The sequence below is a fragment of the Canis lupus genome, chromosome Y (genome assembly GCF_048164855.1).
Source record: "Canis lupus baileyi chromosome Y, mCanLup2.hap1, whole genome shotgun sequence".
Taxonomy (NCBI): domain Eukaryota; kingdom Metazoa; phylum Chordata; class Mammalia; order Carnivora; family Canidae; genus Canis; species Canis lupus.
In genome coordinates, this window is record NC_132877.1 from 6,527,982 (window position 1) to 6,552,882 (window position 24,901).

Sequence of the window (24,901 nt, forward strand, 5' to 3'; positions counted from 1 at the left end):
GCTGGATGCCAGAAACCAAGGTGTCAGCAAGGCCATGCTTCCCTGAAGGTTCTGGGGAGGATCCTTCCTTGCTTTCTTCCAACTTCTGCTGGTATAGACCTTCCTTGGTGTTCCTTGGCTTTACTGATGCATCACCCGGTCTCGGCCTCTGTCTTCACATGGTTTTCTATCCTGTATGTCTATGTCCAAATTTCACTCTTACAAGGACACCAGCCATTGCATTAGGATCCACCTTCATCCAGTATGATCTTCTCTTAACTTGATTCCATCTACAAAGACCCTGTTTCCAAATAAACTGGCATTCACAGGTTCTGAGAGTTAGGACTTTGGCATGTCTCTTGGGGGAACACAACTCAGCCCGTAAGAGAGTGATAAAACTTCAGTTACAACCTACATACAGAAAAGTGCTCACATTATAAGCATAGGCTTTGATGAATTTCACATAGCAAATCACACGTGTAATCCAGATGAAGGAATAGAAGAGACAGGTATCGGGACACCTGGGTGGCTCAGTGGTTGAGTGTCCGCCTTTGGCTCAGGGCCTGGTGGAGTCCCAGGATCGAGTCCCACATCGGACTCCCTGCGAGCAGCCTGTTTCTTCCTCTGCCTGTGTCTCTGCCTCTCTCTGTGTGTCTCTTATGAATAAATAAATTTAAAGAGAAAGAGAGAGAGAGACAGGTGTCTTTTTTTTTTTAACCCCACAGACTCTGCTTTAAGGAAAGTCTCCCTAGGAAGGCTCCCTACAGCTCTCCTCCCCCTCCTCCCCCAGGCTCTTTAATTTGGTTTGTGCTTTTGAATCTTGTCTGTTGTTGACACTTCAGGCCCGGTATATTGTAATAAAACACCTGATGATAGGTGTTAGGAAGGTGTTCATGTGATGCTTCAGTCTTAGGTATATTTATGTGTTTGTTTTTATTTAGAAAAACCTCATACTGAACCATTTCACTCTTCGTCTCCAGGGGTGTACTGAGAACTCTGTGGTAAAGAACAGGTATAAAACAAATATGGCAGTCTAAGTGGCAGTCATCATATTTAGGTTAGAGATTCCGGGGAAAATTCTTTTACTAAATTTCAGATAGGACCCATTCCATTATTCATTTTTTCTTTTTTTTTTTTTTTTTTTAAGACTTTATCTGTTTATTTGACAGAGAGCAAGACAGCACAAGGCAGAGGGAGAGGGAGAAGCAAAGAACCCCCTGAGCAGGGAGCCCGACATGGGGCTCGATCCCAGGACCCTGAGATCATGACCCGAGTCAAAGGCAGGTGCTTTACCGACTGAGCCACCAATATACCCGATGTTTTCGTTACTTGTGTTTTATTTTTTTATTTATTTTTTATTTTTTATTTTTTGTTACTTGTGTTTTAAATTTTGGTATTTTAAAATCATAATTGTAATCTGTCCACTCTTTCATAAAGAGAAAAAAACAGCATTTCTGTCTTCTGTCCTAAATGTCAAGTACGGTGAGAAGAACTTTGCCCATCCATTGGATATTTTAACTGTATTTGCAACCTGTGGTGTTATCTATGCTAACTTTATTTTCCAGATCCTTGGACGGAACTTTTTTATAGTTTGTCATGGGTGAAAGCTGCCTTCCTGCTTTTCTGAACAGTGATTTAAAAATCCCAAGTAGTCCTATATCAGTCCTAATAGACAAATACATTTTTTTTTTTTAAGATTTCATCTATTTATTCATAGAGACACAGGCAGAGGGAGAAGCAGGCTCCATGCAGGGAGCCCGACGCGGAACTCCATCCCGGGTCTCCAGGATCACACCCCAGGCTGCAGGTGGCACTAAACCACTGCGCCACCGGGGCTGCCCAACAAATACATATTTTACAACAAATTTTATCCTAAAAGGACTGGGTGAAGCACGAGAGACAGAATGAAGCCAGGCTGCAGCCAGATTTAAAACATGACTTTGCTGAGCTTTACCATGTTGTGTTAAACCACCCAGACCCAGGAAGAAATGGTGACTCCATCCATCCTTCATGTGCACAACCCCCAGGGGGTTGTGCCTTGCCTCTGCACACTTTTGCGTATCATAAACTAAGCACATAAAATTAACTCAGTATGTTTTATTAAATGGCAAATAATTCACTCTTTAACCTGGGACAAAGTAGAGGTGGGCAGCCTAAGCAAATTCTGACATCTGGTGAAAGGTTGCATGCCCCCACGCCCCCCTACCCTCTGCCACACCACAACCAACTCGCTCTGAGTTTGCTCTGCCTTGGCTGTGGCACTGCTGTATTAGAAGAATTACATCTTTTTACATTGACTCTATTTTTTTTTCTTAAGATCTAAGAATATTTCCATTTTTTCCCCAAAACTGTGAATGAACTCAGGAGAAATAAACATTAGGGATTGAAGACTTAGCCTGCACAAATTGGCTGCTGGAAAAAGTCAGCAAAGGGTTTCTGATTTTTGTGCAGTCTCGTTATGATTGGAGGAGCTTCAGTCTTCAGTGTTTTTCTTTTTCGTGACCAAGAAGAGTTCCAAGTTAGATAATAGTTTGGCTATTTTGGTTTGATTCTAACTTCAGTTCACTGTGGAGAAATAATATTACTAATGAGATGAGGAATGTGTTTAGTGTAATAAAAACCTGTTTTCATGTAGTCCCATTGCATTTAAACAATTAGATTTTATAAATATCAACCCCTCTTCTGCTCCAAGGGTTTTTATATATGTCTGTGTGTGTGCTGATTATTAATTTTTTTACAGTGCTTTATATCATTATTCTTTGCCAGCAAGGAGTACAAGCTTTAGATGAAGAGAACTGTAATGACTCTTCATACCTGCTAGATTTTTTTTTTCTTTTTTTAGGGCAGATGCAGTATGTCTTACTCTTAAATGCAAACATCAATAACCAAGACATTATAGGTTTTCTTAGCCTGTTTCTCAGACATAATAAATTATGCCCCTCAATACCGTTAGCTATTGTGATTTTTAAAAATTTTTTTTGTTCTTTAGAACTATTCCATTTGTTGATTTTCAAGTTACAACAAAGGAAAATGATCTGGATTTGTAAAGAATTGTGACTCATTCGAAAGCATCCATGTCTGCTGGGTGAATTGTCCTGGTTTTCTAAGGACTTCACCCCAGGCACTTCAAGGGAGCACAGACAACCTAGATGGTTGAGTTTGCTGTGCTGAACACTCAGCTCTGCTGCATAGCTGGCTCTGGCCCATGGCTGTCCACTTCCTGGGCTCCGAGACTCTAGGTCTTTCTCTGTGCTTGCACAACATCTGTGGGCATGTGTGTGCATTCTCAGAGGCACCAGATGTTTCTGCCCTCTGTTGCAGCCTCCAGCTGACACCTGCTTCCATACCCTCCATCAGAACTGCTGCACGACCGTCCCTCCCTGCGGGGACTGTGGCTGTCCCCTCCTGGGGCAGATTCCAACTCTGGGGAGAGCAGGGCTACTGGCCATCAGAGACTGTCTTAGGCTAGCAATGATGGGACAACATCACCTAAAAGATGCAATCACACCTGTAGAACTTGGGACTTGAGAGAGGCTGAAAGAGGACACACAGGTAGGCACACCAGCACAGTCCCTGGCGTAGAGATGTTCAGAAGACCGCCTGAGTGTGTAGGGCTCTTGCGTGATTGCCATGGATTCTGACACAGAGGAGGAGGTGTGTGTGACGGAGTAGGACAGGAATTACCCAAACCGGAAGCTGCCATTGGAGCTTACGTGTATGTGACCTTCTGGCATGATTTTTTTTTTTTTATCTTGTTTTTAAAAGCCAAGGACTGCCAGCCTTTGAAGACCTAAGGAAAGTACTCATAAAAATCCAGATGGTCAGCTTTAGGGGAAAAAACCAGATCTGCTCCCACTGAGTGCCAATTTTGTCAGAGCTGCCCATGGTTAACTCTGGGTAGCAGGTGCATCTTCGGAGGGAGCACTGCCACTTCCCTACTGGCGCCATCATAAGAGCTGCATCTTCTGTACACATGGCCCCTTCTCGACCTAATGGGCACTTGGTGTGCAACCCAGAGCTGAATGTTCTCCCCACCTTGCTCAGCGAGGCTCTGGGCTGAACCTCTGACTGCTGTTGTCCTTTTTTTCGGGCTCCTGTACCAAAGATACCCAGACTGGGCAGGTGATAAGCCAATAGTTATGTCTCACAGTTCTGGAGGCCAGAAGTCTAAGATCCACGTGGTGGCAACTCCCGTGTGTGGTGAGATCCCCCTTCCTGGTGTATAAAGGGCTGAGGTAGCGCTGTGGGGTCTCTTGTGGAAGAGCCCTAATCCCAGGCCTGAGAGCTGCGCCCTCATGATCTCATCCTCCCCAAAGGCCCCACCGTGAAATATCCCACTGGGGATTACGTCTCCACATACGAATTTGGGGAGGACACAGACACAGACACTGAGAAGAGTTTTTCAGAAAGACACACTCCTTGTGATGGATGAGATCATCCATATTTTACTGTATAAAAAGACAGAGGCTTGAGGGGAACCGTGAGTTTCCTTTCTCAAAGGAAAGGTGAATGTAACTTTGGCCAAGTTCCCTCTGAGCAGCGCCTGTCTTGCATTGCATAGCGGCAGTGTTATCTCAAGGAACAAGCACTGTTTCTTTGAAATGGCAGTAGGCTGAGGACGTCCATTAAAAATAAACAGCCATGTGTTCTAAAAAGCAGGGACACTTTGTTCTGATGTCCAGCAGTTCCTTTTCCTGTTTCGTGACTGCCTATCAGCTCTTTCAGATTGCTTTTCTACTTTGAAAATGGCAAAACTGCAGTCACTGCAGTCACTGCAATCATCGCTGTGTAACCGGTGCAGCAGTGCTCTCACCGTTGGTTTTCTGAATCTGTGAGAGAAGGGTCAGAGCCCGAGCGGCTTGGTGGGGAGCCTGCTTGGGGTGCTTTTGTCCTGCACCACTCTTGTGATTTCTAAGACAGACTTGAAAGACCAAGACAGTGCTGGGGTTTTCCTCCCATGGTCCTAGGATAAAGGCAGGGCTTTAGACAAAAACCTTGTGGTCTTTGATGATTCTCTTCTTTGTTCACCCTTTCCAGAAATGTCACCTACTGCCTTGCAAGAGACATTGGTACAGGAGGGACTAAGCAAAGGTACCACCTGGACTTTGTCCTCAAAGATGTGCTAATCTTGCCGTGGGGCTAGAAGCACAAGCAGGGAACCGTAAACAGGGTCCAGAGCAGTGGTCAACAGTGCACCCAGGATGTTGGGGAGGCCAGGAGGAGCACATCTGGTCCTGTGGTAGAGGAAGTAGGGGCCTTGTGTGGTGTCGAGCCAGGTACAATGTGTGTATGTCAGTGATGGGGTTGGGGGTGTGAATGCAGGGGACCCAGCCAACACAGCCTGCAGACAAGGACCATTTTCTCTGGGGAGAAAGAACAAAGGCTTCTTAGTTGGGGGTGTGTGATGTTGGGACAGGCCTCATGGTGCCCAGAACAACGAGGCCTGTTTTGCATGATAATGCTGGGCTATATTAAACAGTGGCTCCACCTGGCCCTATTGGCCTTCTACATAGCTGCCAGCAACCGCAGACTTCTCTGTGTGAGGCTGCCTGCTTCTTGACTCGGTGGATGTGTTTTGCGTGGCCAGAGGTTAAAATGAGATTTAGGGGGCAGCCTGGATGGCTCAGTGGTTAAGCGTCTGCCTTCGGCCCAGGGCGTGATCCTGGAGTCCTGGGATCGAGTCCCGCATCGGGCTCCCTGCATGAAGCCTGCTTCTCCCTCTGCCTGGGTCTCTGCCTCTGTGTGTGTGTGTCTTTCATGAATAAATAAAATCTTTTTAAAAAAATGAGATTTTTGAGGTGTCCTGCTTTGTGTGGGTATGCTCACTAGAGCTGTAATGGTTTTCTCAGGTAATACTTTATCTAGACCAGTGGTTCTCAACTAAAGATGATTTTTTTTTTTTTTTTTTTTGGCATGTGTCCCTTAAGGAACATCGAGTAATATCTGGACACATTATTGGTTGTTACAGCTTGGGATGCTGGATGCTACTGGCCTCTAGTAGGTGGACAGCAGCAATGCTACTAACAAACATTTTGTGCCCAATACAACCCCCTGTAACAAAGAATCATCCAGCCCCAAATGTCAGTAGTGCTGAGGTGGACAAATGTGACATGAGATTCTGTGTTTGGCTGTCCCATGTTTTACTTTTTTGGAAATCTGAGTTGTTCCAGAGTTTGAGCTGGAGCTATAGATGATGCTGATAGGGACATTTTCATATGTGTCATTTGGTTAACATACAGGCGCATTTCTGACTTACAGCTTATGCAATCTGGCTTCCCAAGTGGTGCTCTTGATTTATACATCCACCTAGGCTACAGGAGTTGCGGGTACTGGAAGCAGCCCATGTGTCTAGTGACAGATGGAAAAATAAAGAGAAGGTGGCACATATGTGCAATGGATTATCATGCCGCCTTAGAAAGGAAGGCTGCTGAGCCAACCATGCGCTATGACACAGATGAAGCTTGAGTGCTAGGACCAGACAAAAGGACAAATGCTGTATGATTCCACTTCTACAAGGTGTCTAGAGTAGTCAGATTCATGGAAGGAAAGAAAGAATGATGGTTGCCAGGGACTGGGGGAGAAGGGGAATGGGACGTTGTTTAGCTATAGTGTCAGTTGTGCAGGATAAAGAAGTTATAGAGATCTGTTATTCACAATGTGGTTATGCTTAACACTACTGAACTGTACACCTTAAACATAGTTAAGAGGGTAGATTGTGAGTGTGTAAGCACAGTGACACAGCTGCGGATGGCCCCCCATTTCCTTTCGGGCACTGAAAGGAAGTGCTGGTGGGGCGGTGCTGTGCTCCCATCCATGTCATGGGCTGCTCAGAGCAGTGATGCACACTAGCACTGGCCCTTCCTTTCCAACCAGGGTGCACCCAGGAACAGAGACTCCATGAGTGTCACAGACTAAGAAGATACACTGAAGGAGGTAGAGCTTCTGTAATTGTGGAAGAAGGTCTGCAAGGGCAGGTTGGGGACGCGGAGGGCCCCCGAGCATCCATGCACATCCAGCCTGGGGAGCCCAAGAGAGGCAGGACCCTCTGTGTGGCCAGCCCTCTGTGGACCTGAGCCTGGCATCGCCCTGTGGGCGTGGGTCCCGTGGCCACAGTGTGAAGGAGGGCATGTGCAGTGATGGAATGTGAAGACACGCTGGATCCTGCTGGGCCCCTCAACATCCGTGCCTTGCTGAGTGTGAGCTTCTAGAGACCCTTGTTGCCAGTACAGAGTAGTGGTGCTGCATTGCTTCTGCCTCCCAGTCTTGGGCAGGTTCTTTCTAGTGAAGATGGAGATTCTAGAAAATACAGTTCACATTTTAACCAAGAGGACCCACTACTGATGCCTAAGCTTCAAACACCAGACTTTTACTTCGTACATTCAAAGGGCCACCTGGGGAAACTCATGTTCCTTTTTTTCCTCCTTTGCTTGATTACAAATCTCCAGTATTTAAACCATGAGTAGTTTCGAGAGGTGTTTGTGTCTTACCCTTAGAATTTCACTACCACTTAAATCAGGCTTTTTTAAATGGGGGAGATGTGGCCTGGGTTCTGCATAATCCACTTAGGCTAAATTCTTGTAGAATACCCCATTTATATATTGTGACTTTGTCTACTTCAAAAGTTTTCTGTAATGCTATAGTAGCTAAACCGGGAAAAGAGGTAACTTTAAACAATAGCGTCTAGGTTAACTGAGCTTCATGATTTTTTTTTTTTTCTAAACAGCCTTGTAAAAGGATTTAGAAACCATTCTACCTAAGTAAATAGCTTGGAGCATTGTAAATGAAGCTTTCTCCCCAGCCACAGCCACCACGTCAGCCTAGCTTCCTCCAGTTAAAATCCAGAAGGGGATCATTTGTCACTGAACTTGAGTATGGAAGCCTAGCCCCGTAGTCCCACCTTGTACACCAACAAATTATAAATTGAAATAATTTGTGAATATGCTTGCATAATACTTTAGAGTTTGTAAAATATTTTGAAAAAAGTTTTAGGTGACAGAACAGACAAAAATAAGGGACCTTCTCTAAATCAACTAGTTAAGTAAGTGGTGGAGGCAAGTCTTAAGTACTAGATCTCATACCTCATCTTTTAAAAAAAATTCTTAAGATTATTTTTTTAAAAGATTTTATTTATTTAGTTGAGAGAGAGAGAGAGCACCAGTGAAGGGAGGAGGAGGAGAGGGAGAGGGAGAAGCTGACTCCCTTCTGAGCAGGGAGCCTGATGTGGGGCTCAATCCCAGGACCCCGAGGTCATGATCTGAGCCAAAGGCAGACACCCAACCAACTGAGCCACCCAGGAGCCCCTAAGATTTAATTTTTAAGTAATCTCTACATGCAGTGTGGGACTCAGACTCACAACCCTGAGATCAAAAGTCACACTCCACCAAGTGAGCCAGCAAGGTGCCCCTCACCTGTTTGAAGCCTTCCCTAATGCTCATCATCTCCCCCACTCCCCACCCACACCATTATATAATTTGCTGCTAGGGCCCCGTGCATGTCTCTTACTGCACTGGACCCCTGGATTTTCTGTCTGTCAAGGTCTGGTTAGGAGACAAACCATACAGTAATTTGAGCAGGAAACAATATAAAGCAGCGTTCAGCACACTGGCCAGATACCAAGAGAGCATTCTATGTTTTGTCGGTTGGGTAAGGTTGGGCACTCGCCATAGACTGTAAGGCCCCGAAAGCCCAAAACACTTATTATTGTATGGTTCTTTATAGAAAGGTTTGCTGGCTCCCAACATAAAACATAATTAACAGATAATTACTCAAATTGACAAATAATTATTCCTAACTGTCACAGGTGAGGAGAACTCTAAGGAATACACAGTTGGGGCGCCTGAGGGCCGCAGCCGGTGAAGCATCTTCCTTGGGCTCAAGTCATGATCTCAGGGTCCTGGGATCGAGTCCCACGTCGGGCTCCCTGCTCTATAGGAGCTTGCCTCTGCCTGCTGCTTCCCCTACTTGTATTCTTCCTCTCTCTCTCTCTCTCTCTCTCTCTCTCTCTCTCTCTCTCAAATAAGCGAATACAATCTGTGAAAGCAAGCAAGCAGGCACGGTAGCGGCTCTAAGGAGCGGCCCCACTCCCAGGACTGAGGCAGATGAGCTAAGGAAGGAGGACCTGGGGCAGCGGCCGCCCCGAGACTGGGAGCTGCGCAGCAGGACGTGCCCCAGGGAGCTGGCGGGGTGCAGGGGCCCCCGGGAAGGGGCGCAGGCGCTGCTGCCAACATCCCCCGAGGCTGCCCACTGGCCTGGGCCGGGGGCGCTTGCCAGGAAGCCACCACGCTGCCGGCTGCGTCCACGGGAGCAGGCCTGTCCTCACGCCCCTGCCTCCTCTCCCTCCACTGCCAGGGCTTGGCCGCGGTGCCCGGCAGCAAAGGAGGGATGTTCTCGGGGTCCCACCGCGGTACCTCCCCACGGGGGCGGGCAGGGCACGTAGTGTACATCGCTCACTGGCATACTGTTGGGATCCATCGTGGACAAACCCTGTGTCTCCTGGCTTGAGACCTCCCTGATGTACAGTGCGGGTTAGAAAATGCTCCCGGGGCGCCTGGGGGGCTCAGCGGATGAGCGGCTGCCTTCGGCTCAGGGCGTGATCCCAGGGTCCTAGGATCGAGTCCCGCTTCGGGCTCCCTGCAGGGAGCCTGCTTTTCTCTCTGCCTCCCTCCCTGTGTCTCTCATGAATGAATGGATAAAATATTTTAAAAATAAATAAATAAATAAAGAAAGAAAGAAAGAAAGAAAGAAAGAAAGAAAGAAAGAAAGAAAGAAGAGAAAAGAAAAGAAAAAGAAAAGAAAAGAAAAAAGAACAACAACAAAGAAAATGCTCCCTGAATGTTGCTTTCCAGAAACCATCCCTTTCATGGGTTGGCCTGTGTGCCCTGGAGTGCAGTGATGATGTGGTGATCAGGGCTTGGCAGCCCTGGCGCCCTAGACCTTTGCCCCATCTGGAGGGGGGCACATACCTCAGGCCTTATCCTGCACCAGGCAGACAGCTATGCCTTGACTCAGAATGAACGCTTCTCCGTTGGTCCCTCATCCAGCTGGCCTGGCTTCTGAGCTGCCACTCCCGACTGCCTGATGCAAACACTCCCCTTCCATGTTCTTCCTTGAGCGGTCCTCCCTTCTTCTGTTTAGACCTCTGGCTGCTAATTGCAGCCTCCGCAGCCTCCAAATCTTGTCTTCCTCTTCTGGTTGACTTCTCCCTTGATATTTTTGTTGGCCATTTGCCCCCTTTGCACATGAGCACGTCACCCAGTTGTCTCTTCCTTCCATACATCTCATTGGCCTGGTTCTGTCCATTAAGCTGCCATGGTCTCTTTCTCCAGGCTACATCTGCCTTTCTTTGTTATAGGGCCTTGTGTGACAAACACCCCTCTTAGGCTGAAAGGAGTGTGTGAGAATCTTCAGAGCAGACTCTCAGTTCCTTCTTTAAGGATCTTGAACTAGACAAGTCTAGCCTTGGACTAGACATCAACTTGCTCACCAGAGTCCAAAGCCATGAGGTTTGGTGAGTTATGAGGTAGATTGTGGATTATTTGATTAGTTTTTGGGGGGCATCATTTAGTCTCTTCACTCGGCACCAAACCGCCGAGCCACCCAGGCTGCCCTACCAGTGAGATTTTATTGGTGGTTTCCTTTTTTTTTTTTTTTTTAAAGAATGTATTTATTTATTTGACAGCGAACAAGCAGGGGAAGCAGCAGGCAGAGGGAGAGGGAGAAGCAGATCCCCTGCTGAGCTGGGAGCCCAGTGTGGGGCTTGATCTCAGGACCCTGGATCATGACCTGAGCTCAAGGCAGATGCTTAACCAACTGAGCCACCCAGGTGCCCCTTATTGGTGGTTTCCATCTGTACACAGACACTTCATTTTGTATAGTTTTTAACATAGATACCAAAGATCTAGAAAGATCGGGGGTCCCTGGGTGGCTCAGTGGTTTAGCCTTTGGCCCAGGGCGCAATCCTGGAGTCCCGGGACCAAGTCCCACATCGGGCTCTCAGCATGGAGCCTGCTTCTCCCTCCTCCTGTGTCTCTGCCTCTCTCTCTCTCTCTCTCTCTCTGTGTTTATCATAAATAAATAAATAAATAAATCTAAAAAAAAAAAGATGGAGTCTGATTCTTTTCTAAACTGTTATTCTGGTGACTTTCCAGCTTAAAACGTGGAGCAAATTTTCCTTAAGAAGATATAAGTACCAGTGTCTTCTGTGTTGATGATCTGTTCAATCACAGATCCCACTTATTCACAATTCACAATCTAAACATTGTTTAGATTTTCAGGTTTTCAAGGCACTATCACAAAATATTTAGGGAGGGCAGCCCAGGTGGCTCAGCGGTTTAGCGCCTGCCTTCAGCCCAAGGCGTGATCCTGGAGACCCTGGATCGAGTCCCACGCTGGGCTCCCTGCATGGAGCCTGCTTCTCCCTCTGCCTGTGTCTCTGCCTCTCTCTCTCTCTCTCTCTCTCTCTCTGTCTTTCATGAATAAATAAATAAAAATAAAAAAAATATTTAGGGAAATGGGACTAACATGCTCAGGGAATATGAGAGCTAGGATCAAGGAACTGCTTTCTTTAAGAAATGTGGGGATGGAGGTACCTTTCAATATTCAAGGCACGTTAACTACAAGGCCATGACTCCAAAGTGCCATGTAGCATGCCTTGTATTGGCTATAAAAATTGCTCCCCCCACCCGTGGAATGTCAAGCTAACCCCCAGACAACCAGAGCCTCCTGGGATTAAATATCCCACACTTTTCTGGTTGTACCAAAAAATAACCAGCAAATTATTTTACCTCTTGCAAAAAGGGCAGGGGGCATCTGGGTGGCTCAGTAGATTAAACATCTGCTTTTGGATCAAGTCGTGATCTCAAGGTCCTGGGATCGAGTCTCACATCGGGCTCCCTGCTCAATGAGGAGTCTGCTTCTCCCTTTCCCTCTGCCTGCGGCTCCCCCTGCTTGTGCTCTCAATCTTTCTCTCCCTCTCTCAATAAAGAAATCCTTAAAAAAAAATATTTCTGGAGCTACTGAAAAGCTTACATTTCCAAAACAGTGATGAAATCTTCCTATGGATTGTGCTAGGAGACAGGGCCCACCAGTAAGACATGGCATGTGATCTTAGAACTAGGCTTCCTTCTCCTCTGCTTCTCGAGAGGCTGGACTCTGCTCAGTCTTTAGTTTCTCCATTTTCTGCAGGTAAATCTTCAGGTTCTCGATTAGCCCCTTCACCGTGTTTTCCCTTCTGTTTGCACTGTTTTGTTTGATGACTTTCTTCTTCCTTTCCACTTCTGCAGGAGCAGGTTTTAGCCAACCACTTGTGGCTCTCCTCTGGGGCTCCCTCATAGCCCCTCCGCCTGAGTTGACCTTCTGTTACATATCTTGGCAATAGAGAGGGTGCCAGTCGGTGCTGGGATGCTGGAAAGAAAGAGCCTTCTGGAAGCTGGGCTGCCTGGCTGGTGTAGCTCCTCCTGCCACGGGGGGCCAGGAATTATTCCTTGGTAGTGTCTCAACACCCGTAGGTGGAAGTTTCCAGTTTTCAGTGGACTTCTCTGTCACCAAAGATACACACGCAGATTATTTCACAACTTGATACTTCCCCTGACTGAGTCAGCTTTCCTTTCTGAAGGAACAGGACTCCAGGAGAATGAGTAAAACAGTCAAATGAAGCCGACTGAAGTGGTAACTTCAGGGATTTTCCTGTCTAACAACACGCACACTTTGTCACGGAGTGCCTCTTGTCTGGACAGTGAAGCCTTCTTGAGATAGAACTGATAAATGGCAGGTGTGATTCATGGCCTTTGAAATAGGACCTTGGGCTTAATGTTCTTTCATTTTGATCCCTGGCCTTTGTGATTTTCTGAATCACTGGAGCTCAACAGCTCGGCACCACCAGCCTCTATCTTTTGGTGCATCATGTTCATCTCTGACCACATTGTTAAGTCTTCCCTCACAGCCTCTGGAGTCCTTGCATTTGGTCCTTTCTCTGCCCTGTGTTGCTTTGAGCCCTCGTTTCGGTCCAGTGTCAAGATGGAGTTCAGGATCTCCTTCCTTGCCACTTTGTTCTTAGGAGAAATTCATTTTGCCTCTACCTGCAAGAAGAGTCTTACAGAAGTATTTGCTTGAATAATGTCACTTCCCTGCTTCCATGCCTACCTTCCCTGGGCCCCCACTGCCTCCAGGATATTGTGCAGATTCTGATTCATGGTCAAGTTCCTCATCTTCCCCTTTCTGCCCTTATCTTCAAACACTCCCCATGAGAGCTCTGCACCCTGCCCGGTGGACATTCCTTTGACGTGCCCGGGCTTCCTGCCTCTGCCCCTGACTTCACGTCAGGAATGTCCTCCCCCATCCACGCTTCTCCTTTCAAGCTGTGTTCGGGGCCCTTCCTAATCGGGAGACCTCATTTCCTCCCCGGACACAGAGGTGAACGTTGCCGCTCACGTTCCCGCCGGGCTGGAGGAGATTCCTTTCGATCCGCTACCGGACAAGATCCTTTTGCCTTCCTGGGCCCTCATTCTTGATCAGCTGTAACCTCCGTTCACCGAAGTAGGACACCTTCGTTCCAAAAATACTCTCATTACCTGTGCCCCTCCCTGCTGTTTCCAGCCAAAACATTTCCACGACGACAGTGAGACGTTCTGCACAACGCGGGACATTTGGCCCTCGCTGGGGCTGCAGGCGTGAGCCCGTGTGGAGGGCCTGAGTTGACAACGCGGAGCCCATGGACTGGCCTGGGCACCTGGGGCTCTCGGTCTGTACGCGTGAACAGCGTGGCACGAGGGCGTGCCCCGTGGGCGTGGAAGGATTTGTCCCTGCCCGCCGGCCACTTCGCACAGGGACTCCTCCGAGGTGAGCGGTGACCTCGGGAATGTTCCCCACCTGCTGTCGGGCAGCCGCGCCCTGTTGGTGGCCCCCACGATCTGCAGACGTCGGCAGCTGTGCCTGCGGCTGAGCAGGGCGAAGGCCCGCGCCGGAGTGATCATCCACGTCGCCTGTGCTGGATGCTGTGAGATGCGGGCGGGCAGCACGCTTGCCTCCGCCAGCGCAGACTTCGGGTTTCTCCTTTGCCCACTCCAAGCCTGATTAGTCCTGCCCCGCGGAGCCGTCGGGAGCCGTCGGGGGTGGCAAGTACAGAGTGGAAGTTTTCAGAGCTGCTTTTTGGCTTTAGAGCTACTCTCCGCATAAGCTCAATGAATATCAAAGAGAAACTTTCTCTTGGCAAGGAAGCCAAAGGGTGGGGGGCCTAAAAACCCAGCCAATTTTTTTTTTAAGATTTTATTTATTTATTCATGAGAGACAGAGAGAGAGAGGCAGAGACACAGGCAGAGGGAGAAGCAGGCTCCCTATGGGGAGCCCGATGCAGGACTCGACCCTGGGTCCCCGGGATCACGCCCTGGGCCGAAGGCGGCGACCCTGGGTCCCCGGGATCACGCCCTGGGCCGAAGGCGGCGCCAAACCACCAAGCCCCCCCCCCGCCCCCCCGGGCTGCCCCAGCTTCTTTATCTCCCAAACGCAGACCTGTTGTTTCTGGAAAGCGTAGGTGCAGTGTGGCTAGGACAAGGCCAAAGGATGCTCTGCAATGCAGTCTTCATTTATAGATGACGAACTTCGGGAGTCTTTGCAGATGAGAAGGAACACGATGTTCGTGTCCGTGGTGCAGCCAGAGTAGATGATGTTGCTTCACCAGAGCCTCACAGAACTGAAGGGCTTGTGGGAATGAGGCTGAAAAACCCAGCAAGTAGTAGCTGAGCCAGCCACTGGTCATGGGTCCCCTCTGGGACGTGCTGCCCTCAGCAACTGTCCCAAGACCCTGCAGGGCATTCCTCATAGAGATTTTGCCTCAAGATTTTTGACTGCCTTGTAATACTCAAATTCAGAGGCAGTCACTGTAGGGAAGACACCCCCCTCACTCTTCTAGTGGGTCAGAATCCTTTTCTTGTCAGATGCTCCGGAGTGTGTGATTATGCTAACCATACATAACATGAAACTTCCCACTTTAGCCACTTTAGAGTGTGTGACTTGGTGGTATTGACTACCAACACTGTTAACCGTTGCCAGAACTTTTCATCTTCCCAAACCTAAACTCTGTACCCACAAAACTATGATTCCTCCCCTACCTCCAACCCCTCCTAACCTTTATTTTATGTCCTGTGTCTATGAACTTGCCTCTTCTACATACCCCATGCAAGCGGAATCCTACAGTCCCACTTCCCGTTGATGGCGTATTTCACTGCGCATCACATCCTAAGGATCCATCCATGTGGTAGCAGGTGTCAGAAAGTCCTTCCTTTTTAAGGCTAACATTCCATTGTGTGGGTGGACCACATTTCATTGTCCATGTTACTTCTTGATGGACATTTGAGTTGTTTCCACTTGGAATATGCAACTGTTCAAAGACAAAAACAAAATTCTATCCTGAGAAATCGGTGACAGAATGAATCGGACTTTGTAAATGTGCATTTCTGAACACCAAAATCCAGGCCGTTTGGGGGCCCTTTCGTGTTCTGTTGCTTCATTTGCCATACGTGTCCCTTATATATTCTGATGTGTCTCCAGAGCCTGCATTCCTTTAAGGCTGTACCAAAGGCCTCGGGCTCTGAAAATCTTTTGGAGCATCCATACCCAAAGAGGGCAAACATAGTTCTTACTCATCTTGTACTTCATTTCTACATCCCTCATATCTCTACATTGCAAAGCACAGTCTGATCTCCTGGGAGCTTTTTAAAAATGTCTCAGAAATGCAGAAGCTGAGGGGCGCCTGGGTGGCACAGTCGGTGAAGTGTCTGTCTTCAGCTCCGGTCATGACCTCAGGGTCCTGGGATTGAGCTTCCCTCCTCATCAGGGAGCCTTGCTTCTCCTTCTCCCTCTGCTCCTTGCACACATGCGTTCTCTGTCTCTAATTAATTAATTGGAAATCCATTAATTAAAATTAATTAATTAATTAAATCTTTTTTTTAAATGCAGAAGCTTGGGCCCAGCCATGGGACTGCTGAATCAGATCTGCATTTTAAATCCTGGGAGACCTGTCTGCACATTACAGTTTGAGAAGTGTTGGTTCATCAAGCCTAGAAATGTCTTCAAGGCAGGAACTATATCTTGCAAGACCCACCTTCCCCCCTCACAATATCTAGCAGGTTTTGTGCATAGTAGTTGTTCAGTAGATACTTATTAAGAGAGTAAATACAAACTCTAATCTCACCACGTGGCGGCTTTTTTGTACTCAACACCACCGAAGCATTTAACGACTAGTATTTAGGCAGGAGTTACGAGGTACAGACCCAAGGCACTATCTGCATATATTCTTTCTGTATTCTAGATTTTGCCCTTAAAATTGTATACCTGGTGCTTGGGAGGTGGGCTGGGAGGAGATGAAACAGATCCAGGCACTCCTTGGAGGACTGCCACGTGCCTGGAGAGTTGGCAGCCCGTGGGTCGGGGTTGGGGCGGGGGGGGCGGGAGGGGAGGCAAGTGCTGCTCTTGAGCCCAGCCACCACGATGCTGCTGGCTCAGGTAGTGACCCCAGCTGGGGCGCTGATAAGCTTTCCCTGGGAGCCTTCCCCACACCACCAGTCTCACCCACCATCCTTGGCGGTGTGTACTTTGGTGCTGGTGGCCTCTGCGATACTCACTCTTCCTCCTCTATCTCCTGCCCTTTCACCTGGCCCCTCATCTACCAAAGCTTGAATCACTGGAGACCCAAGGTTGCATTCTCTGTGGTTATCTGCCAATGGGTCTGTCTTCGGTCTTGGCTGCCTCCTGACGTCTCCCCACCCCTCAGTCCTTAAATACCTCCTGCTGGGATGGGGGGGTCTTTCCTTTCCCCGAGAGCCTCCCCTCCTTGCACCGTCCACTGGCACAGCCTCTGGGCCTCTCCCATGGGGCATGTCTCTCCAGTGCATGTAACATGCACCTTGACTGTACATGGCTGAGGCTGTCATCTTGGGCGGGTGGAAACTTACTTGCAATCTCTCTGTTATTATGTTGGGATAAAATTGTCTAGACTTTTGAAACCAGTTATTAACAAAACCATGAAGCAGTCCATTCCATTAGGAGTAGTTGTTTAATTTTGTTTATGGTGTTGACTTGCAATGAGTAATTGCCTTGTCAACCGAAGAGTTTGGCTGTCCGTGGATCTAGGTGTAGGTTTTAGGAAAATACCAGGCACTTGCAGAACTGAGCCATGGTCATTGCTTAGTACCCAGCTCTTTAGCTACATAGGAAAAACGTACTGCTCTAGCGCTTTGTGAGGACTTTAGAAGTCATTCTCAAGTTAGTCATGGCAAACAGTCGAGCTGTGAACTTTCAGACTGTACGCAGCTCAGAACTGTTAACTTTTTTCACTAGTTTTCCTAGCAGTTAGTAAAGATAATAGCTTCCTGGTATAAAACTGGGGTTGGCAAACTTTTTTTTGTAACAAGCCAAGTAGTAAATATTTTTGGTTTTGTGGGCCAAAATACTCAATTCTGTCCTGTAGCAGTATGTAAACAAGTGGGTGTGGTTATATTCCAGTAAAATTTTATTTACCAAGAAAAAAAAAAAAAAGGCACAGCTGGCTACTCATGGGCCATAGGTTGCCAAGCGCTAGTACAGAAAGGCTGTGTTAGTTGCTGCCAAGTTGATTATTACTATATAGGAAAAACTAGGATTAAAGTTCAAGATGTCCCAGGATTAAAGTTATCATCAAATGGGTGACATACAAACAAGCTTTAAATGAGTCCATACACGTTCATACATCTGTGTTTGGCACGGAGTCGTGAATACCTTAATAGGCACAGTGTGGCATAATCTAAGTAGGACTTTAATCAAAGAAATTGCTAAGTGTTAGGCAGGGATGTGGAAGATTTAGAACCTTCACACACAGGACACTAGCAAACCGCCCGGCGCCTCCTCCAGGTGTTCACTGCAGTTGCCATATGACCCAGCACGGTCATTCCTAGGTGCATACCCACGGGAAATGAAGACATATGTCACACAGAAACTTGAGCACCAGGGTTCATAGCAGCATAATAGCTGAACAGTAAAAACTCCAGTATCTAGCAATGGACGAGTGGATCCCTAAAATGTGGTATTCCATACAGCGGAGTATCGTTCAGCCATAAAAAGGAGTAATTGACAGGTGCCGTAACACGGTTGAGCCTTGAAACATTATGCTGACTGAAGGAAGCCAGTCACAAATGCTGTGTATCATAGGATTCTTTTTATATGAGCCGTCCAGTAGAGGCAAATGCATAGTGAAGGAAGTAGGTTAGTGGGTGCCGGGATGGAAGGGATCAGGAAATGACCACCCATGGCTACTGGGTTTCTTCTAGGCTCGGGGAAGTATCCTGAAATGGGATGTGGTGCTTGCACAGTTCTGCGAATATACTAAATAGCCATTCCCTTGTATATTTAGATGGATGAGTTTTGTGGTATTTGAATTCTATCTCAATAAAGCAGTTGCAAAAACCTAGGTATGGGATTCATGTATGAGAAATAGTAATTTAACAAAAATAATGTATCATTACTGTTTGGATAAAGGAGATGGAGAAAACCAACCTGTGCCTTTGGCTCCACTGTTTGGGGTTGTGTTGTTTGTGAGTGCTCATGCTCTTCCCTATTCCCTCGGTGAATAGTAGCCCTCGTTCGTGCAGAGGTGGCCCCGGGTGAGGCCCCTTGTTCCCCAAATAGGAATCATGTGGCCTCAGAGCCCAGGAAGGGTCCTGGCTGATCCCGCAGGTGGTCCTAGAACCTGTGGGCGACACGTCACAGGCGTGTTGTTTCTGGCTGAGTTCTGGGCACTTGCTTTGCTCGTTTGGAAGCTCATGGGACATGCCTCTTTGTTGCAGATTGAAGAAGGAAGTAAAGCTGCGGCGGTGGACAAGTTACTGGCTGGGGACGAGATCGTCGGCATCAACGACATCGGACTCTCAGGGTTTAGACAGGAAGCGATTTGCCTGGTGAAGGGGTCTCATAAAACCCTAAAGCTGGTAGTGAAACGGTAAGACCCGTGCCTTGTGCCATCTTTGCAAACAGAAGTGAGTGAAATAGCAAAATGTGAAGCCAGGTTGGCTGATCGGTATCGCAGCAAGCGACGTCCCATTTGGACTTGAGTGTGTTCATGCGTACGTGCACATAAAATTATATTTCTTGGCCAAGGATGAAGCGTGTATGCACACATAGAATTATGTCTCTTGACCAAGGATGAATCCAGTGCCAAAAACTTAAAAGATGCCTTCTTTTATTAGTACCGATTGTTCCTTTGATTTATGAAGTGAATTTGAATACTCTTACCTTTTCTTCAGCAATACGTAGATTATTCTCTTAAGAGAACTATCTTCCACATGAGGTGTTGTTGCCTGTTATTTCCACAAGGTGGCAGGCTACTGCGTTTTTGGTTTTCATGCCAGAATCGAGAATTATTGCACCAAGAGGGAAGTCAGCAACCAGGAGTTTGCAGTGCTGTGCTGAGGTCTGGGGGGATTCAGCTGCTTGTTCCTACAAACCAGATTGCCGGTGCAAGTCTGGAGGACTTGAAACGATTAGGAAAGTGGAATTAGGGATGTGATGTTTTTACACACAGGAGCTACAACAGTTCTCCTGGACCCCTGCCATGAAATTACTTATGATTGGTTATCTTCATATAGAACAAATGTTCCACCTTGCATTTTGTAGATGGGTAATTATAGTAAAGTGTTTGTGTGTCCCCCCCGACCCCCCTCTTTTTTTTCAGAATTAATGCAGTCCTTCCAAGCTTGGTTGTAAATATTTTTAAATAAATGGGCTCAAGCATTTACTTACTTATTTATTTATAAAGATTTTATTTATTTATTTATTTACTACTGAGAGACACACAGAGAGAGAGGTAGAGACACAGGCAGAGGGAGAAACGGGCTCCAGCGCGCAGGGAACCCAATGTGGGACTTGATCCCAGAACCCTGGGATCACACCCTGAGCTGAAGGCAGATGTTCAACCGCTGAGCCACCCAGGTGTCCTATTTACTTCAATTTTTAATACAGGCCTGAAGGTGTATTCCCAAAGGACTTTAGTCTTTTTTGTTTTTTGTTTTGGACTCACCATATCCAAGGAGGAGGCTCAGAAACAAGGAAGGAAAAACTCGTTCGTTGCCACACTGAATTAGCAACCTCATTCCTAAGTGGTGCAGACTATCCTCTTTGTAAATCAGCAAAGTTTGGGAACCCTTTGGAGAGGATGAGGTGGGAGAGATGCTGTTATACTCTATGGCTATTCCTTTGTGGTCACATTAATGGCCTTTCTAAGGTAGGATTGTGTTCTCACAGAACTCTATGGGACTTGGTGCGGTGATAATGACGGGAAGGGACACTTGGTGCACAGAGGTGAGCTAGGCTTTACCAAGGTGTCTCCAGGTGTCTTCACCAGTCTCCAGGCTCATTGGACCTGCTGCTCTCCTTTGTCTCCCATAGGAATCTGCAGGTTGACTTGAAAACAAGATGCTAGGTTTTGACAGAGATTACTAGTAGCAGGGCCCATTCTTGGTGAGAATGTGGGGGAATAAGCATGTATTTGATCTAATGCCAGTTAGAAAACAGAGTAAACAGACTTTGTGGTGGGTAGTTTGGCAACATGTTTCAGAAGGCATCTCTTGCACCCACAGATTTTGTTTCTGGGATCCCAGATACTCAGCAAAGGGAAATTACCGAAATGAATTAGAGACCATCCAGACTATGAAGTACTGCTGTTACAAGTGATGTTAGCAATTGCTGCCGTGAGAAGATGCTCCACAAAGTCCAGTTGAGTGGAGCACATAAAGGTAGTTAGAGAACTGTGTATGTCCATCCTTACAGTTTCTTTAAGATTTATTTACTTCTTTGAGAGAGAGTGTGAACGGGGTCGAGGAAGCAGAGGGAGAGAGAGACGAGCCTCAGACTCCCTGCTGAGCGGGGAGCACAAGACGGGGCTCAATCCAGGATTGTGAGACCATGACCTGAGACAAAATCAAGAGTTAGACGCCCAACCACCTGGGTCCCCCAGGCACCCCCTATTCTTAATTCTTAGTTTTAATTTTTAAAAATATTGTGGTACAACACACATAGCATAAAATTGACCATCTTAACCATATTTAAGTATACATTTAAGTTTTATATGGGTGCTCACGTCGGCAGCACATATACTAAGTACTATATGAGTTTTATCACAATAAGAACTCTTGAGATTGTTGCATTTTTAAAGAGGAGAAGCCTTTGGGATTCCGTGTGCCTCTGTTCACAGGACTCAGCAGAAAGTCGGGTCCCCAGGAAACCGTCAACTGTGGCATCATGTTCTGTACAAGGCAGGGCCCCAGAGGAGGTTGATTCATTACTCTGTGATGAAGACAGAAGGAATGACCGTACGAAGGGTGGATGTTTGAATGCTGGCTACAGTATACTCGAAAGCTGTTTATTCTTCATTTACTTAGTTTTTAAAGCAATACCTGGGCATAGTTAGTAGAGTACCCATGTTCAGAGGAACACGTGGGGTGGAATAGGTCACTTGCGCACCCCTGTTTTGCCTCTCCAAAGAGCAGTGTTGTCACTACTGATCTCTTGGGCTTCTTGGAGTTTTTTTTTTTTTTTTTTTTTTCTTAAGATTATTTATTTATTTATTTATTCATGAGAAACCCACAGAGAGAGAAGCAGAGACATAGGCAGAGGGAGAAGCAGGCTTTCTGCAGGGAGCCTGATGCAGAACTCGATCACAGGGCCCGGGGATCATGATCTGAGCCAAAGGCAGACGCTCAACCACTGAGCCACCCGGGTGCCCCAGCTTCTTGGAGTTATATATGTGCTTGTGTATTTGCATATGTATCTGTGGAGATTGTTCTATGTTGTGTGCAGTAAAGTCTGACTCGTGATTTCTCTGAACGACCCCACGGTGCTGCACAGTCTGGATCGTCTGCTGTCGTTCAGTGAACAGCTGTGGTGCTTCTGGTGGGTACATGTAACACACAGAATGCTATGTGGTGTGTTATGCTATGTGGTGTCCTTGAACCCCATTGTGCGTCCCTGTCCTACGTAGAGAGCGTTACAGTGCATTTCCAGCCCCGGGGTACTTGAATCAGAGGGTTTGTGCAGCATGAACCGTTACAGCTACCTCCACGTTTCTCAGACCACTTTTCAGACTCAGATCCACTCTAGCAGAAGCGTTTTCAGTTTGTTTCTGTTCTCTTTTTGAATGTGACAGGTGAAAAATGGCTTCAGTGTTTAAGTGGGCATTTTTCACTACGAGTGAAGTTGGGCATCATTCCTTATGTATAGAAACTTTTTTTGACCTAGAGGAACATCTTTAAGGATATAAAAAATAAACTAAATTCTGTTGAAAGCAAAGCATCTCTGCCACAGAGATCTTGTCAGTAGAGAGTCCAGGAAGGCCTTTGGGGCCTGTCATCTGATGGAGCTGACGAGTTATGTAAAAGACTCTTGGGGAGAGGGATCAGACTTTTGCCCCAAAGGATTTATGGGAGCCACTATGTAGAACCCTGCTTTTGCATTTGTATATCCCATTTTCTCTTTTCTTTTTTGCAAAGATTTATTTATTTACTTGAGAGAGAGAATGTGCACAAGAGAGAAACAGAGCAAGTGCACAGAAGCAGAGGGAGAAGTAGACTCCATGCTGAGCAGCGAGCCTGATACAGGACTTGAACCCAAGGATCATGACCTAAGCCGAACGCAGATGCTTCACCTACTGAACCACCAGGAGCCCTCCAGTTTTGTTTTTTTTTTTAAAGATTTTATTTATTTATTTATTCATGAGAGACAGAGACAGAGACAGAGACACAGGCAGAGGGAGAAGCAGGCTCCATGCAGGGAGCCTGACGTGGGACTCGATCCCAGGACTCCAGGATCATGCCCTGGGCTGAAGGCAGGCACTAGACCACTGAGCCACCCAGGGATCCCCTCCAGTTTTCTTTAAATGAGGGGTGCGCATAACAATTACCTAGTTTAGATGGGAATTAATGTTTTAAGGAATATATAAAGCAAGATATAAAAGCAAATCCATGCAGTTTGTTCACTTTTTTGTGTGTGTGTGTGCAGACATACTTTTCTTTATGTTATTTTTTTTAAATGTATTTGACAGGGACTCCTGGGTGGCTAAGTTGGTGAGCGTCTACGTTCAGCTCAGGTCATGATCCTGGGATGGAATCCTGCATCAGTCTCCCTGCTCGGTGGGGTGTCTGCTTCTCCCTCTGCCCTTCACCTCACTTACACTTTCTCTCTCTGTCTCAAACAAATAAAATCTTAACAAAAATAAAATAATTTTCTCTGAAATTGGTAACATGTATTCTTCATCTAAATTTAAATTTCTGCTTAAACTCTGCCATTCTGTTTCTCCATCCCCAGGCAACCACTAATCAGACTTTTGTCTCACACATTAGTTAGCATTCTCTAGCATTTTCTGTAGAGCTCCAAAATAGATCATGCACTCGTCCAAAAAAAAAAAAAAAAAAAAGTGGCCAGTTTAAAAAAGGCACTCTGTAAATTATTCATAGACGGAGCCACAGACACATAAATACCCTATGTTGCCCTACCCAAGAGTGTAGCCAATGATAAACTAGCTTGTTCAGCTCTTGTTTAACTTGATTCTGATACCTGCCCCGTCTTTAGGTACCCCAAGAAAGGGTGGCATTTATGATGAAGACTGCAAGAGGCCAGTACAGGTTTGGTGGTTCTGGAAGGTTGTGGGGACAGGGGGTATGCACTTTATTGTAAAATCCATACCCATAGTTTTTGGAATTTTTGGTTTTTTTGTTTTGTTTTTGTTTTAAGTAGGCCCTACACTCATTACAGAGCCCAACATGAGGCTTAAACTCAGGACCCTGAGATCAAGACCTGAGCTGAGACCAAGAGTCAGATGCATATTACCAACTGAGCCACCCAGGTGCCTCTCCCTACTCGTACTTTTATTAATAAAATGAAGTAGTGGGCAGCCCGGTTGGCTCAGCAGTTTAGCACCACCGTCAGCCCGGGGCATGGTCCTGGGGACCCTGGATCGAGTCCCGCGTTGGGCTCCCTGTATGGAGCCTGCTTCTCCTTCTGCCTGTGTCTCTGCCTCTCTCACTCTCTGTGTCTCTCATGAATGAATAAATAAAATCTTTAAAAAAATAAATAAATAAATAAAATGAAGTAGTGGTTCACATACTGACTCCTTCCTGCTACTGGTAGCTGCTACCTTTTTTTTTTTTTTTTTTTAAAGATGTGTTTATTGATTTGATGGGGAGAGGCAAGAGGAGAGCCAGCATGGAGTCCCAAACAGACTGTCACTGGGTGTGGAGCCCGACATAGGGCTTGATGCCACAACCCCAAGACCCTGACCTGAGCCGAAACCAAGAGGCAGACACCCAACCAACTGCGCCACCCAGGCACCCCCCCTGCTATCTATCTTTTCTTTGTAGGCTGGTTTTATTTCAGAGTGTGTAGGGATCAAGCAGCCAGGAAAGGATCACGGTGGGCCAATCCGACAAAGCCATGGCATCTTGTTTCATGGGGCATGGGTGGTGCATATCTTGTCATCGCTTAGAAGCTGGGGCTTGGGAAGGTGACGCAGCAGGAGATATGTGTAGATCATTATCTCTCCCCAGCAAAGTTTCTTTCCCAGACAAATGAGAGTAGGCACTTCCTTTCTCCCAGAGCGCAGTATCAGTTGGAAACAAAGAACTGTAACTTTGATCCCTGCCAGGTGCACATATGTTCTCTCCTGCGATGCCCAGGTGGTATCCGCTGCCAGTGAGTCGTGGAGGGGAATGGGGAGGGGTGGCGGTGGGGGGCGTCTGCCCAGGAGTCAGAAGAACTGTTGTACCATGAGGAGAGGCTGAGTGGAAAGTTCTTGCCTTGTCTTTCCTCCTGGGTACTCTGGGGTTCCAGCTTTGCTTGGCCACGGACGTGCTACTCATGGGAAAGTTCGGGGCGGATGTGGTAACCTTTCCTTGTGTGTCCCTATGGT

General features: G+C 47.0%; 1 protein-coding gene across 2 annotated transcripts in view; it reads left to right on the top strand.

Annotated features, from left to right (window-relative positions):
• LOC140629110 (protein Shroom2-like) overlaps positions 1-24,901 on the top strand; it is a 143,135-nt gene that overhangs the window by 51,929 nt on the left and 66,305 nt on the right. For both annotated transcript variants that reach the window (XM_072818556.1, XM_072818557.1), the window contains exon 2: positions 18,792-18,943. In XM_072818556.1, coding sequence (XP_072674657.1) covers positions 18,792-18,943 — 152 coding nt within the window. The remainder of the gene's footprint in view (positions 1-18,791; positions 18,944-24,901) is intronic.